General features: G+C 44.1%; 1 protein-coding gene across 2 annotated transcripts; it reads right to left on the reverse strand.

Annotated features, from left to right (window-relative positions):
* Positions 1-1,924: 1,924 nt before the first annotated feature.
* vcpip1 (valosin containing protein (p97)/p47 complex interacting protein 1) lies at positions 1,925-13,035 on the reverse strand. 2 transcript variants are annotated; one of them, XM_005746355.1, is made up of 3 exons: positions 10,055-13,035; positions 6,341-6,427; positions 1,925-4,834 (listed from the first exon to the last, which is right to left on the reverse strand). In XM_005746355.1, the coding sequence occupies exons 1-3, from the start codon at positions 12,702-12,704 to the stop codon at positions 4,044-4,046; spliced, it is 3,528 nt and encodes a 1,175-aa protein (XP_005746412.1). In that variant the 5' UTR covers positions 12,705-13,035; the 3' UTR covers positions 1,925-4,043. The 2 variants fall into 2 exon arrangements, with proteins under 2 accessions (XP_005746412.1, XP_005746413.1); XM_005746356.1 differs by lacking the exon at positions 6,341-6,427.
* Between the last annotated feature and the right edge of the window lie 3,694 nt (positions 13,036-16,729).

Consider the following 16,729-nt stretch of genomic DNA (forward strand, 5'->3'; position numbering starts at 1 on the left):
CGTAGAAACCAGAAGCCTGGAGGCCAACTTAGAGTTGTAAAACCCTTTCTGCAGTGTGTGGTGAGCAGCTCTGAACAAGCTCCTCATGAACTAAAATAAGATCTGCATGTATAGGTGACAATAGCTGCTAGTAATTCACAACTAAGACGTCCATCTTCAGTGAAACCAAACACTCTGTGTGAACAATGAAAACATTTAAAAATGTCCAAAATCATCTTCACCAGAAACCTGTGACCCTGCTTCTGTGAGCTTATTCAGCAGCTGCATAAAGAGCTTTATGTGATAATGCTTTCATTCAGTGGTTTTCAAACTGTGACGAGCGCTGGGCCTCATTAATGGCGTCACTGCAGGTGGAGCGTGGAGGATGAAAATAGGCTCAATGAGATTATGCTTTAATAGAATAGACGTGGCCAGAAAACAAGGAACAGGTCAGCGAGGATGATACTTTTGGACATCTAGTGATGGGCTGAACGTCTCTGACGATTTGTCTTCAAACACATTTACTTTCAGGTAATTCTGACAAAAACAGCAGCTTCTTTATGATTCATATAGAACGAGCAGACATGTGGACAACAGTGTGAAAGACACATGAACAATGAGAAGAGTCACATGCTGCGACTCTAACCTGCCTGATGTTCCAGACGTGGAAAACACAATCCACAAAAGCTGATTTGACACATCTAAAGATGCTTTTTCTTCCTGCAGCGTTACAGGAATAAAGGAGCGGTTAAAGCCTCGGGGAAATAAAAATAATAAACTCTTGTTCTCTAATCTGGTGTCGCCACACTGAGGGAAGATTTAATTAAATCTCTCAGTTCCTGTTTGTGGTTTGGTTTTTACAGACGAGAGCTGATGATCGACGGTCACTTTGTGTCCCGTCGATCCTCAATTTGTACAAGTGAATTCTTTCTCATTCAGAGTGAAAAACTGTAATATATGATTCCCAAAAGCTGTTATGTTTTAAAAACAATAGTTTAACTTGATTTCCACAATCAGTGGATCTCTACGAGACGCCTTCACTGACAGCAGGGCCACCTGGTGGTGAGTCTGGGAGGTTCAGCTGAAATGTGTAGGTGGTGTTTAGACCTGGAAGTTCAGTTAAGATGTTTGCATAGGACAGAAGCACAGAGGCCCAGCGAGGACTTCCTCCAACCAAAACTTAGATCAATCACGAGAATTTAAACTCCAGTGAAAAGTTGAACCTGGTTTTTCTTTGGCTGTGTTCTGCTTTTGAAAAGAGAAAAAATGAAGCGAGAACCAAACCTTAAATGTTAGGAAGGAGCAGAAGGTTCATCTTCAGAGCAAAGAAGAAGAAGAAAGCCTCCCGAGGCCACACCAGAGCACCACTGAGACATGAATCCCACCTGAATGGAGCTTTAGGTTTCTTACTTTGATATTTGGGCCTTTTATGAAGTAACCTGATCAGCTGATGAGCACACGTTGAACTTTTGGGATGTGAAGATCAACTTGTTCACAAAGTATTTTCAGAGTATCTCCATAAGGAGGAGCCGTTCGCTTTAACCTGCACAAACCTTCGCAGCTCATTAAGCTCATTTTGGATTTTCTATAAATTCTACAAGCTAAACGCTTTTTGATTTCGCTGACTCCCATAATACTTTAACTGTGGCTAAGACTCATGGGAAAGGTAGTTGTTGAGCATAAGATAACAGTCCAGTGCAGAGTTATTTTACAGTGTTTTCAGGTAAACCGAGGAGAAGCTTCGACCTCCAGGAAGTTCATAACTGCTGCACATTCAACACGGCGCCACCTGCAGGCAATAAATACAATTTCTCTTTGTTGCACTGCACTCAAGTTCATATTCAAGCTCACATCTCAAGGCATTTCATCTTTAGCTTCTAAAGCACCAGATATTTGCTTCATGTTTATGTCCCTCTAAACCTCACACAAAAGTCTTTTCAGGTACTGATTTTAAGAGTTTTAATAACAAACACAAAATAGTCCAGAGCAGAGTGGATCGTAACATTTATGTTCAAACACGTCGTGTCGAGGAGGTCTGGGGAATTTTATAGTAAAAAAAATCATAAGTGACTCTTGTTGACTACATGTGCATCTCTAACACATCTTTGGCATTTTATTGCTACAGTTACACAGATTCTCATGAATCTGCAGTGTTTGGAGATCAGATGAAACTTAAATTTAGGTGTTAAAAATTTAAAATATTTAACCTGGGATACATAAGGTGAATAAAAATGCAGCTGGAACAAATATGTGAGAAATAAATTAGTTCTTGTTTTTAACACGTAACACTTTTTGTCAAACCCACATTTACACACTGGCAGTGAAGTGGGGTACACAGGAACCCAAACTAAGCCCGACCAACCAGAAACATCCATTAATGAAGCTAATGGCCACTCGAGTAAAAATATTAAAAATTTGATGAACTGTGAACAATGTTAATCGTATTTAACTTATTCATTTGGACGCTGATAAGGCTTAAAGTTTGCATTAATGGGGGCGTGGCCCTGACAGGTGGGTGGTGACACAGGCAGGTGTAGCTGTTAGACTTCAGCTAATCAGAGTCACTGAACTGGACCTCTCGACTGTGTTTGTGCTGTTGGAGCATTCTGGAGAATTTTTCAATGACGTTTAAAATTGTGACGAGCGACCCATCAGCTAAGAGACCGTTCCAGTATTTTATTCGTCTGTTGATTAGCATTAATCACCAGACATCTGTGCCTGTGTGCAGCTTATGGATGCAGCTTTCTGCTCAAACCAGCTACTGTTAGGTGGTAACTGAGCAATAAAACTTCTCATTTAAATATGGTTACACTCATCTGATGCTCAAAAAGCCATAAAAAGAGCACAAATACAACAAGGCCATCTTTTCCATACAATCAACCTAAAAAGCAAATCAAATGTCAAGTAAACAACAAACAAAACAGAAGAAAAAATTAAAAGTGCAAAACACAACGGTCCAAATGGGACGCGGACCACCAAACAACTTGTACTAACAAACCAGCTCATGTGGACTTTGGAGGTCTCGCACAGCACATGTTCAATACTGCTACAGGCACAGATATCGACAGACGCCTTATTACTGATGTTGAGGCGCAGGTGGCATCACACAAAACTGCAATATGTCACACGTGGAGATGAGAGCGTGCGGTTAAATTTTAGATGCAACAAATAGAAACTGCAGTTAGTTCTGTGCCTGGAGGTTGTGAGGGGCTTCATTCTGATTTTTCTAGAATATAAACCATTAAACTGGTGATGGTTAGAGGGGCAAAAAGGTAAAAATATAAAGTCATCAAGGAGGATTCAGACAATCAAGCAAACACAGATCAGAGTTCTCCCTGCAGAGCTCAGACAAACGGAGGGTGGAAAGCAGATTCTGAAGGCGTTGATGCGTACGGAGGCCGGTGCACTTTTCAGAGCGTGCACTTTGACGGAAGCATGTTTGCAGGACGCGACGCTGGCGGCGGCCAGCTACTCTCCTTCCTGGTGGCAGATTAAGACTTCTTCTATCTACAGGAATGCGTCTCACCGGATTTTCCTCCTCGGAGATCCGTAAGTGTTCACAGCGAGAGGATTAGACGTCTGCAGGTGGGAACTGCAGGCCTAACGACAGAATCCCGTCACCTTATGGACGACTCTGCGATATACTGTGAGACAGTTGTTCACGATACATCATCAACTTAAGAGAAAAACTTATTTTGAATCAACGTGGGGATCACATCGTTGTATTTATTCATTACCGTGTTAAATTTTCATAGAGCGGTGCTGACAGGCGAGCTACAGTGGATACAGTGTAAACACACATGGCAACGGCTTCTGCAACAGATCTGTGAAACGGGTGAATCGATGACATATCGCAGACACCGCGTCACAATATATCGCTTCATCGACGGCTGTCCCACCTGGAGTTCGCAGCGGCGAGGACAGTCGGCCCGCTCTTAGTCATGCAGTAAAGACAACGCAACACGATGAAGACCAAAGCTTGAGGATCCGACCTGAGGTGTTATGACCCACAGATGCCGGTCAGGCGGGTGCGGGGGTGGGGCGGTGCTGGGGCTCAGGCGTGATCAGGAGTGATCCATGGGTTCGGTGGCGTTACTCTGCCCGGCGTCCTGGCTGTCCATCTCCTCCGGTTCCTCCACCTTCTGCTCAGGTTTGATGGCTGCCGTTGTCGACACTGCAGCTGGCGGTTTGTGGTCGGCCGTGGACACCGACTGGTCCTCACCCGCCTGGCTTCCAGCCGTCGGCTCCTGGGCAGCCCTACCCCCGGAGGCGGTGCTCTGCTGCTCTTTCAGGTGCCGCTCCATGGAGGCCTGGATGGAGGACACCATTTCCTGCAGCTTCCTTCGCTGCTGCTCCATCAGGCTGGGGTCGAGTCCACGGCCGTCCTTCATGGTGACGAAGCCTGGAGCCATGCGGACCAGCTCCCTGGTGGTGTCCTCGGGGATGTCCGACAGGTCCGGGGGTCCTCGGGACACGCTGGCACTCAGGTCCACGCCACTGCTGTGCTGTCGTGTGATAGGGCGGTGTTCTGGTGGTGAGGAGCCTCCGGCGCTGCCCAGAGAGTGGCCTTTTCCCTGAAAGGCTGTGACACTCTGCAGCTGCTCCTTTTTACGAACAACGCCACCGCTGCCCAGCCGCAGCACGCCATGAGAGGGACTACCCTCTCTACTGCCCCTACCGGATGCCTCAGAGCGTAGCTGCACCAGGGCCTCCTTCACCAGTTCCTCTACATCAGGCCCAACAGGGAAGTGACCGGCAGCGTCCACGCAGAGCTCTAAACGCTCCTCTGCTGCATTATAAACAAAGGTTTTCCCTGTGAGGTGAGGCAGCGTGCAGTGCTTCCCGTCCATCAGGCCTGAACGAGAGAGAGAGAGAGAGGTCATTCCCAGCTTGACATGATTCAGTCTAAAATAATCCTTATTAATCTCATCCTGGGCCTTGGTCTGAAACAAGCCTTCAGCTCTGCCAACTCTGATTGGCTGCCCCTCACAAGAAAAGGTTTAAATCAGTAGGCAAGAAACTTTTATTCTCACATTCAGACACAATTTATATAGAAAAAAAATCTGAACAGCAATTTATGGGAGACTTCTCAAATACTACAGATGGCCAGTGTCCCCTCCCTTCCCCCAAAGAGCCAATCAAGTTGAAACAGGAAACATATTCGTGTTATTGCATTGATGCCTGTGTATAAGCTCACAAACATTTCAGCAGCTGTAACGTTGTGAAACTGTGCAGTGCAGTGGGAGCAGAGCATGTGAGGGCTGTCAAACTTTATTGTTTTAGATTTAACTTGTAATTTTGTTTTTCTTTAAGCTCTCTTATTATCAAACTAAGCTCATGCTTTTAGTTACGCGCTCTGAAACACCTGCAAAGATTCAAATGACCATATTAGCGATATCCCCTCTTAGCGCCGTCACACAGATCCAAGAGTAGGAAAACAGTGTTTGGCTCACAGCGAGTTCGCGGCTGACTTGACCATCCACCATTGTAACAATATATCTATGACAGGTAAACAAAAGCACAATAGGTCAACTTTAATAACACAGCTGTTCTCCCTCCCTCGGGTGGGATGTACCAAATATATTGACAAAGGTTCAAGGGTTTGCTTTCATTTATGCTGCGGTTAGCTCCAGAGCATCAGACAGAAACACAGCAACAATCTGACAATCTGATAACAGGAAATAAGAAGTCGCCATAAAGGATCCTGTGTTATTAGTTTTTGGTTTGCAATAACTTACAATAAAGAATATGACAGATAAAAACAAACCGATCCTTTAATCACACCAATCTGCTTTCAGACATGTCTGAGGAGTCACGTGCATGTGACAAGAATCGATATATTTCAATCAAACTTCATCTGACTGTAAACTCTGACATATATTCCTCTGTGCTGCAGAGGACCAGAGCTCAGCACACATCAGTGAGCCACTCCACGTTCCCTTATTTACCAGAAACCTGGGCACTATCATCTAATCGAAATCCTCTCCACATGGTTACAACAGACCCCGTTTTCTTCTCTGGGAAGGAGTTCCTGTAAGGTGCGTGCTGGGAACCCGGGATATGGCACAAATGTGGACCACTGGGAGAGCGCATTGATCATCAGGTCTGGGAAGAAACATTTCATTTCCTGCAGCCTCGTGGATTTTATTCACTCAACTTTTCTGCTCTCAGGCGTCACCTGATCAGTCGCGTGTGTTTCTGCTACATTTCGGCACATGTTTAAAATCTGTCTAATAATTAGTTAGCAAAGAAGCCTTTTAAAAAAAGTAGCTCACGTATGATAAGCTCCGGTTCACAGTGATGCAGACACACAAACGCACATGTATAAATGTACCTGCTCTGTTACACAGAGCCTGCTTACCCATGTCTTTCTTAACGATGTTGTAGAAGACGCCGCCCTGCTGGAATAAGTGTGGCAGCTTCTTTGCGTACGACCAAACATCCTCACCTGAAACAAAGACAAACATTTTAAAAGGATCCAACGAATGAGACGAGGTCCTAAACACAACACAAGGTTAAAATGTGTCTGTGTGAGCAGGACGCTACACAGGACAGCACAATGTAGGACCACAGAAGTCCTCGGTGTCAGAGGCCACAGCTTTGGCAGGAACGTGAGCGGTCAGAGCAGCACAAAAATAAACAGAGACCGAAACATTTCAATGTAAGACACAAGAGTGGAAATACAGTTGATACTCTGACCTCGCCATTGTTTGGCTTACAGTGAAGCCGCTGATATGTAAAAGATATATTTAAACCTGAAAGCAGTGGTGGACAAACCTACGAAATGTTTCTTGATAAAGGTGTGACATCACATTTATTTCTACATGATGAATATGAAGCTGCAAGCAGCAGCTATCGTCAGCTATCATTTATAGAAACCTCTGTGGTTCCAGTATGTTTGCTTTCACACTCAGTGAAGCTCACACCACATACAACATCTACAGCTGTGATGCTGATGGTAAAGCCAGGCTAGCGAGTCCCCCTCGTTTTAACCTCGCACTGCTGCTCATGCTGCTGCTACTCTGTAGGAACATTCACATTTTTATATTCTACATTTACCGTCTCTTGTTTTAGAGGTCCTCTAATAAATGCCATTGTCCTTCAGCTGCTTCATATTTAGTCTCAACAACCTCGACAGAAAATATCAATCCACTTGTACTCTCCTGCTGTGATTAAAATGATCCATCTCATCTGAGACATAAACCCTTTTTATTGCAATAACAGTCATCTAAGCCAATAAATAAATGTCCAGTCTGTCACTGATCATTGTCTCCATTAATTCCCAAATGTAAAACTTAAAGTGGAATGTGTCGATGTGGATTTTTCTGCTGAGAAAACCTAAAATGGTTCATTAATGACTCAGTTTCAGGCAAAGTTATTATAGTGAACCAAGAATAAATTGGCTACAGTAAAAATAAAAACTAGACTTTGCAATAAAGCTACTGTAAACAATATTTTTTCACTTTACTTTTCAACACAACCAGCCCGAGGAACATCTGGTGCATCTGTTTAATGAGTCTGGGACTTGAATGTGTATGAAGTGTGTTAACCTTTAAAATTTTGCACCTGACAAAACCTCCAAATATATAAGAACAAAACTAAAACTACCACCAAAACTCATGAAAACTAAACTGAAACTCATCATTTCCAGACAATGAAAATTGAAAGTGAAATGAGCAAAAACAACAACTTAAGCTTAAAATGAAATAAAATCTGGTTTAAGGTTAAATTTTATTTGGTGTACAAAACCACTGTCAATAAATAAAGGCGATAAAACCATATTCAGCTGTTTATTTAGCTTCAAATATCCTGTCAGTAAAACAGGGACTTCAACACTGCACTGATGCACTGAGTCCTTTTGAAAGTGCGTGACGCTGCATTTCCTTTTGTTTGTGTGTTTATATGTAATGCACGTCGCACATATTCAGCTACAGGTCTGCTACATTCAGCTGTGTGAACTCTGAGCTCTGGGTTGGAAACACTGTCTGGTGAGCGGATGCTTTGTTTCATCCTGGCCGGGGCCGGGCGGGGGGATTATTGAACACGAGCTCGGAGCTGACAGGAAGTGCAGCGTCAGGCCTGCGGAGTGCTCGGAGCGCAGCCGAAACCTTCCTGAATATCGACAGACGCTCTGTGTGTGTCACACGGCCCGATCTGTTTATCCTAACGCAGTTGTGACCTTTGACCTGATTGGCAGGTGAGACGGGGAGGGAGCGAGTTGCCCGAGTCAGCAGATTCTCACACTCACACACAAAACAAGTCTCTTGTTTGCTCATGGCAGCTGATCAGAAACCTGGGAGAGCTGCTGAGAGCAAACGGCAGTTTTTTGATCACCTGCCTGCACCAGCCAATCAGAAACCAGCAGGCATGTGCGCTGCACACCTGGAGCTGTTCTCTTTATTCACACACAGACACACACAAACACACTTCAGCTTACTATGCAGTCTTAAGCAAGCAGCAGCATCATTGCAAGAAGACAATAAATTAAACACGACGATGATCCATCATCATCATCATCACATTCAATAATATGAGTGAACACAGAAAACAAAGACATCCCCATGTTGGAGAAACTGGAACAGGAGATGTTTACTGTACAAATCGTTATCATTCTGACTGATTATTAATCAATAAAATAAAGTGCTGTATGATATTAACCTGACAGTACTCTCTATAAACACACCGTCAGCCCCAGCACAGTAGTTTTGTATCGTCAGGAGTTCAACCTGTGAACAAACATTGACTATAGAGATGCTAATTATAATGAAGATATAAACAAGAGGTCAAATTAATGAAAGGGCAGACAGCAGAACGAGTTCAATCGTTATCTTTGAATGATTAATGATCAAAAGTTGAACTTTAAAGCAAACTGAAGCACCAGCACTGTCATGTTTGAGGAAATGTTATTTTTTCCATACCAGGGTTTTCTCTGCATGTACTAAAAAAAAACAAACATTTGACACCAATCGAAGCTGGCTTTCAACCAAAGGAAAATCACTGCGACAGAAGACATTAAAACATACGTCGGGTTTAGTTTTACTCAAGGTTGAAGACATCTTTGCTAATAAAATGGCCAAAAAGACTTAAAGTCAGTCGACACATTCTTTGCCTCAACTACAGTCATGGATAATTGCATGTTCACCCCCAGAAGCCAGGACACATTTTATTATATTTTATCCTGCTTTTATTAAGTCTAATTGAACCTTTGTGCTTCTTTGTATATTTACCTGTAAATAACTCACTGCTAAGTCACAGATTAACTCTGTACAGTAACAAGCAACAGCCAAGAGCCGGACTGAATGACTGATTCAAGTTATTATAACTGAAATACACGTTTCCTTATGCAAGCATAGGAAAAAGAGAACTGTTTTCCTTTAGCTTTATTGTAGAAAAAAATGTTTCTAAAATCAAACTAAGAAGTGAATTATTAAAATAAGAAAGTAGCAGCAGCCACTTGGCTGTTAAACCTGACGAGCAGGTTTTAGCTCCTGAAGTGCAGAACAACACAAACAAAAATAGTTTTCTCCTGGCAGCCTTCAATCAGACCAACAAGCTTTTATATCTTAGATCAAATGTGACAAAATCAAAGCCTGAGGATCAAATCTGGCCCTTTGCAAAATTGAATCCAGCATGGATTTCATTTAATAAGGCAGACGATTTCAAGACAGGCCCACTATCTGCTGAAAACGGAGACGATCACTGATTTCAAAGAACGTAATCAGTGTCTCGGCTGTGATATTCGAATCCACACGTCAGCAAAGAATGGAGGATTCACAGCATCTTTAAAGTGAAAAGAAGCTGCAGCTACAGCACAATAACTTTCCTCTAGTGACATCTCAAAGTGACACAGCTTGTTTTTATGTGCAGCCAGTTTCGCTTCAGAAGGCCGTACGGTACAGGTAAGCTGTGCGACCAAAGATCTTTTGCTCTGCTTTATATCAGGATGGATCTTATTCTCTGAAATATCCTAAACTTACACTTCCTGTCACATTCAGTCTTGTGGCACAGGTTGCTGTGATAATACATTACTTTGCTTCACTCACTAACTTACTTGGTACCCTACATGTAACCTTACCCATCAACGTTGCTAGGAGACAGAGGGAGGACATCTCAAGGTCGATGCTGTCCTGGAGTTCCCGGCTGCTCATTCTTCCGGGCGTCACGGCGTCCTCGCTCTTCACTGAATGCAGGGCAGAGTGCGAGCTGGAGGCTCGGGGAATGGAGGCCGCAGGGCTCTTGTCCTCTGGGCCTTTTAGGATCTCCACAGTCACCCTGTCACCATGCTGCAGCGCCACTGGCTCGTTTTCCTCACCATCTTTTGGTGGGACCAACTCCTTAGGTGGGAAACCGTAGCGGATGCATTGCTGCGCCGGCGGCACGCTGAACTGGTTGCTGATGCTCCTCTGCAGCTCAGAGAAGGTCGTGTGGGCCTGCAGAGTCAGCATGGCCTGTCTGCCGTCGCTCGTAGTCACGCGAATCTTTTTCTCCTTACTGGAAGAAGACGGGGAGGAGGACTTGGTGGGTGTGGCTGGAGCTGAAGAGGAGGAGGTTTCTGGAGAGCCTCCGGGTGAAGAAGTCCGGCCCTGGCCTTTCTGCTCCTGCTTCAGTTTGTCAGTCCGACGCTTCTGGGTGACGAAGGCCTGCTCGCTGATGCTCTGCTGGATGCTGCGCTCTGCTCGGCTCATCGTTAGCTCCTCCTTGTGCAACGTCTTCGCTTTCTGTCCCGTCAGGATGATCTTTGTGGGCGGCTGGGGGTCCGCCGGCTGCTGAGACTCTGAGGCATCAGTGAGGCGCTGGACATGAGCCCCGTCAATGGACACGGGGTTGTATTCGTCCGGGTTCTTCTTGGCCGTGTGATGGAGGATAGTGTTGACCACTTTCTGCACCAGGATCTCACTGCCAAACTCGCCCGGGAAGTGCTTTGTGACGAGCTTCATGGCCACATCGTACACGTTGCTGTTCAATGAAGGGTCAGTCTCATACTGGAACCAGTACACTGTCTCTCGCACCACCCGACCCCCCCACTCCAACGTGATGGGGAAGGCTTCGGGGAGGTTGTCATACTCCTTCCCCTCCCAGTAGTGTTTGAAGCCACACCCACACTTCCCTCCCTGGGAGCGGGTGTTGGTTCTGTCCCCATCCAGATAAACCACCGAGCCGTTTCCACGGATATGGCGGACTGACGTGCCGTGACACCAGTTGCAGGTGTTGAGGGAGCTCAGTTTGTAGTCTGGGAGGAGAACATCCCTTTGGGGGTCGTAAGAGCAGACCACGTTGTTGAGGGGGAAACTGTAGTTCTTATCCGGCCGCAGCTGGCCGTGTGTGGATTTGGCTAAGTTGTAGAGCTTACCGCCGGGAATCAGCCACTCCGGTGGGATGTGGAGCTCAGAAAGGGCGCCACAGATCAGGCAGCGATGCAGCCGATTTTCCATCACTGACTTCTTTGCCGCCTCTGTGACCTCCTCTGGATGGATGCCAATCACGCCAGTCCTCCTGTAGACGTACTGGTGCACGTCAGCCACCAGCGACGGGTGGATGCTGTGCTTCTCCATAAATACCTCCTCCATGGCGTTAACTAGCCTCATCAGATATTTATCCTGCAGGCTGCGATCTCCGCCAATCACGCAGCTCCCATCCGCTTCTAACTTGATGTACTTCTTGATGAGGTCCTGAGGGACGCCCCAGGCCTTTGGCAGCAGACGGGGTGGCAGCTTTGGCAGCACCGTGTTCTTGATTCCCACCAGAGGGATGTAGTGGTTCCTGCTGGAGCTGCTCCAAGCGATACAGATGGGTTTGTTCAGCTTCCCATCTTTCCCCTTGCACTGCTCCTCCGGCACCAGTCCAGGCAGGAAGGTGGCAGAATAGTCCCCGGAGCTCCTCATCCCACTCAGGGAGTCCAGGAGAATTATGGGTCGGTGGAGGACGTTGGCTAAGCCAAATATGTGGATGTTGCGTAGTCCAAGGGGTACGCCTTCAGGTGGGATGAAAAGAGGGTCACACTCGTTGATGATGTCCTCCCACTCTGCAGCATCTATAAAGTCCTGAAAAAGTGCCTTGTAGCGTTCCAGATTCTGCTTGAAGTTCTGTTTGAGGTTTTCACGGAGGGCATGCCAGAACAGTTCTCTCCCCACCAGGGCTCTGGACACAGCGTGGACCAGGCAGTGCCCGTCTCCGTCCACATGCACCGGGATGAGACACTCTCTGTTGCCGTTGGCTTTCTTCACCTCCTCCAGAGTGTCGTGGAGGTATATAAGGCTCCCTGACCTATCTTTGCCATAGCCTATGGTGGAAACATGGTCCGGCTCAATGAGAAAAGCTCTGTCTCCCAGGATGGAACAGTCAAACATCTCCCCTTGGTTCATCTCCCTCAGAAGCTTGGCTTTGCCGGTTTGTTTGTCCATGCCATACCTGGTGAGCACGGGCGACAACAGCTTGCAGTGGTAGTTAGAAAGCCCCATCACTTTCACCAGCTCGGTCCCCTTCTTCGGGGCCCCGGTGACGCCGAGCAGGGCGTTTCTGAGCAGATTGTGAAGCACGACATCGGGGTCGGTGACTTCCTCAACGTTCTGCAGGTTCTTCTGCTCGTGGCGCTGACCACACTCGGTACACTCGATGCTAACGGAGCCGTAAGCAGGAAAGAAAAGCCTCGCCTGACATTTCGGGTCTGGGCAGGTACCAGACAAAATACGCTTGTCTTTTTTCTTTGAGCTCTGCAGCAGCGACATTTTGGCTGAAAAAAGGCTGACGCTGTGTGTCAGCTTCACAAAACCATGATATTCACACTCCGGCGAGGCTGTCAGGCGAGCTTTGACTCCGCTAACGACAGTTATTTTACAAAATAACACAAGAACAACACGGAAGCGGCTGTTTTTTCCTTTAGCTGTTCGCCGTTGCTAGACGTACATACGTAATGACGTCAGTTACTGGGATTTGTAGTTTTTTTCTCTTTATCTATGTTTAAACAACTACGCACCAGCATCAAAATGACTGCATTTTTATCTTTTCCCTGTTCGAACATTAGCTGGAAACGCGAGAAACTCAAACAGTAAAACGCGTATGTCGGGTTAAATCGTGTACATTTACAACCTTAAACCTAGGTTAACTGCATTTACCAGAATGCAACGCGTCACAGTGACGTGTGTTGTGTAAGGAAGTCAATTCGGCAGAATCATGTCAATTTGGACTGACTGGGTTTGCTTTTCTTCTTCTAACGTATAGTTTTGGTCCCCACAAAATCCAGTGAAATACAGTTTTCACTTACGTTGTTTATAGACTTTTATTGCGCCCCGTGGTTTGCACGATCTGGGGTACAAAACCAACAGAGTTTGGATTAAAGACACTGACAACACGAGTTTACCGGTTAGCTTAGCCGTTAGCCATCTGGGAAAATTAGCAGGGTGCCGAGCAGGGCTCGCATTGAATATTTATCATTCCATTTAAATGTCGTTGCTGTAACCAGCGGTAACTGGATCTGGGACGTTTAGAGAAACCAACCGTCGCCGAACTCCATTTAGAAATATGTGGATTTAAGTTTCCTTGTGCGCCGGTCAATACACTGAATTCACAGAGCTATATTAAAAGCTTTGTACACATTTTAAGCTAGTTGTGACCAATGCGTCTTAAATGCGATGCATCAGAATGCACTTTATTTCAGGGCGAACCAACACAGGCTTGATGCTGCCGCCTGGTGCGACTCCCTGACAGGTGACTCGGGGAACAATGACATAATGGTTTTGGAGCAGTGACCAAGCAAAACAGGACCCTCTGAACACTGAAAGGACAGAAACACAATTCATCTTCTGAATGCTAACTGTAATATTTAATAAGACTTAAATAAGATTGTCTCAGTGTCACGTTAAGCACAAATGATTAAAATGATCGTAGATGTTTACAAAATCTCACCAGTAGAGATGATGCATTACAGTGTAGCCCTGCAAGGTAAGGAGCTTTGCATTGTAAATGAGTTGTAAAGTATGTTTAACTCAAGTATATCAGAGTCTAGCTCAACCCCCTAAATAAAAATCAATGTTGAGCTTTGGAGCTCTGAGATGCCCGTTTTCTAAATAAGGTTGCATGAACTCCTGCACTCCTCTAAATGAATCTATTAAACCAAAGAGTGCCTGTGAGATTGGACCCAGGGACATGGCTAGAAGGGGCTGGGAACGGCTTTGCAGGTGAACCACAGTTGGACAAATTGCTGTCACTGAAGGGAAGCAAATACTAATATAGCGTACTAATAAAGAAAAATGCTATATGTCCAATTTGAAGGCACATCTCAAGGTGGCTTATGAAAACCAGACCTGTGATCCCGTTTAAGCCAGTGTGACATATTTTTATTTGTCTTTCCTGTGTGCGTTTTGTTGTGCTTTTCCTTACAACACAAAGCACCTTGAGGCGACTGTTGGTGTCAGTTGGTGCTATTTCAATAAAATTGAATTGAATTGTGCTGTATCTATCAATGTGACCTGCCCAGGGGCGTCTAATGTAAATAGCAGTTTACTTACATTTTTTATATTGAGGTCCAGTAGGTACCATTCTTGTTAAATAAACAACCAGAACCAGTGTAAACACTCGTCCACCCTTTGCAAAGCAAATAAAACAGAAGCTTTGCAATTTGGTGTAGTACCTGCGATACTATTTGTAGTATTACATTGTACTATATTCGTATTACTCTCTCCCACAGTCTAATTTTTTCACTCCTCTTTAGCACAGACTATGATGAAAGATCTCTTACCTGAGTGGGTGCCGTGTACACATTCAGAGCAGTGGGCCAGTCTGAATGCTTTTGTGTGACATCAGGAGAAAATATCCAGCGTGAAACTTGCCTTGAACAGGTTCATCTGTTTTCAGTTCACAGTAGATTGTGGGCCATGTAAGAGCTTGAGTAGCTTCTGCAGAAAAACGTGAGAGAAAGGTCATTTTGATTTATACTAATTTTATAAAGTGTGATTTTGGTGCTAAAGAGAAGGCGTCTCCTTGTGATCATCTGCACACCAAAAACCTCTGAAATAAAAATTTCACACCATCTTTTGGCAGTAAATTATTCTTTGCTTTAAAAATGCTGCAGAAACAGTTTTATTTTTGCGAATTCGCACAGGCACTGCCCCTGGGACTGTATCAGCATGAGCGGCCAATTCTGTGGTGACCCCTTGTGGCAAGAGCTGAGAGTAGCTTCTTTTTTTATTGCATGGTTGAATACGGTTTTGTTTTTCTGCTTTTACTGTCAGACGTAACAGAAACCTGACACCATTTTCTGTGCTGCTGCTGTCCGGCCTGGCTTTGGATCTGGATTTAAGACTGCTAAATGCATTTTTCTGAGAAACAGTATACTGACAAGTGTCAGGGTTTATTTATTTATCTCATTCAGTAACAAACAAACAAAAACACACAGATATCTTTGAAATTCTGTGAGATCCTCTACATGCCAAATAACTTTGTCAAATGAGAAGTGTTCATGTTTATGTAAAACATTTGTACATGATAATAAATGTCATATATGAGTAAAGATAAGTTCTCTACGTACAAAGAAACAGAACAAGACCAAATCTTTTTTCTTTGGTTTCAACAGTTCTGACCACAGACGACTGGATCTTTTTAAAATGCTAAAATCCAGCTTTGGCAAAGAAATGTTACCTTACTAATTACTGTAAACTACTCCCCCCCCAGAAAGACCAACACAGAGCACCATTATATGATTATATAATTCACCTTTGTTCTTCATAGGAATGCCCTTTGATTTTGAACTACTTAGTTCTTTTGAATAACCACATGATGGCGGTCTTATCCTTTGCGTTTTTAATCTCAGCACGAGCAGCAAACTCAAATCCACAAAACTTGTCATCATATGTTTGTTTCAAACGAACCACAGAGACCTTATTGAAACTTTTATTTACTGTGGTAAGAAAGAAGGGAAACAAACTGCCAGACAAATGTGGAAATCCAGCATCACCTTCAGAGACGTTACCTAAGTTTAAAGCAAAAAAGGAGACACTGAGGTTTTAAAATCTTTAGTTGTTAATATTTTTACAAGGTAAAAACGAATACACATAATTGTGAAATTGACCAAACTATTAATTAAAACATTAAAATATGAACAAAGTTATCAGTAAGCTTTAAATGAGCCCATAACCTGCTGTGTTTATGTTTTGAATTAACAAAACTAAAAGGGACCAATAAAAATATTGTTTTAGATGATAAAAGCTTTTTACCAAAGGAAATGAATAAACTTCAAACATTCAGACTGCACAACAAGATTTTAAGACTTTTTTATGAAAAATAAAATAGTCTGATTTGTTTAAGAGTAAATCTACGTATAAACATAAGATACACTAAATTATAATGAAAAACTGGTAATACACGATTATTAAAGGTCTTATAAAAACACTGTTTTCACTGTTTACTTGAAAGCACAGAATAGAGCCTTTGTTAATTTTATTAGTACCAACAGTCAGGATTAATACAAGATGCATACACAGTATTTCCACTCACAGGTAAATATTTGTATGCAGACTGACTATTTTTCCCCAGAAGTACACACTGTGTGAGTGTTACGAGTTTAACAACACTCCGTCTACTCACCTGTAGTCACACAGAAGCCTCTTCTGTGAAAGCCCATTTGAAATGGTGCTTATAATTAGCAAATACACTAAAGTGTGCTCAAGTGCACAATTACCTCTCTGGCTTTGCAACAACATCACTGATCTCTTTATAACTTTTATTTTATTTTGGAAGCACAGTGTGGATGTCCAAA

This window comes from Pundamilia nyererei, unplaced genomic scaffold (assembly GCF_000239375.1).
Source record: "Pundamilia nyererei isolate P.nyererei 1_Seehausen unplaced genomic scaffold, PunNye1.0 scaffold00177, whole genome shotgun sequence".
Classification (NCBI taxonomy): domain Eukaryota; kingdom Metazoa; phylum Chordata; class Actinopteri; order Cichliformes; family Cichlidae; genus Pundamilia; species Pundamilia nyererei.

Excerpts from the sequence above, each read along its gene's own strand:
- vcpip1 (XM_005746355.1), bottom strand. The coding sequence starts at position 12,704 with ATGTCGCTGCTGCAGAGCTCAAAGAAAAAAGACAAGCGTATTTTGTCT. Across the intron at positions 6,428-10,054 it reads TCTCCTAGCAACGTTGATGG|GTGAGGATGTTTGGTCGTAC; the intron begins GTAAGGTTACAT and ends TCTTTGTTTCAG. Across the intron at positions 4,835-6,340 it reads CATCGTTAAGAAAGACATGG|GCCTGATGGACGGGAAGCAC; the intron begins GTAAGCAGGCTC and ends TCTCTCGTTCAG.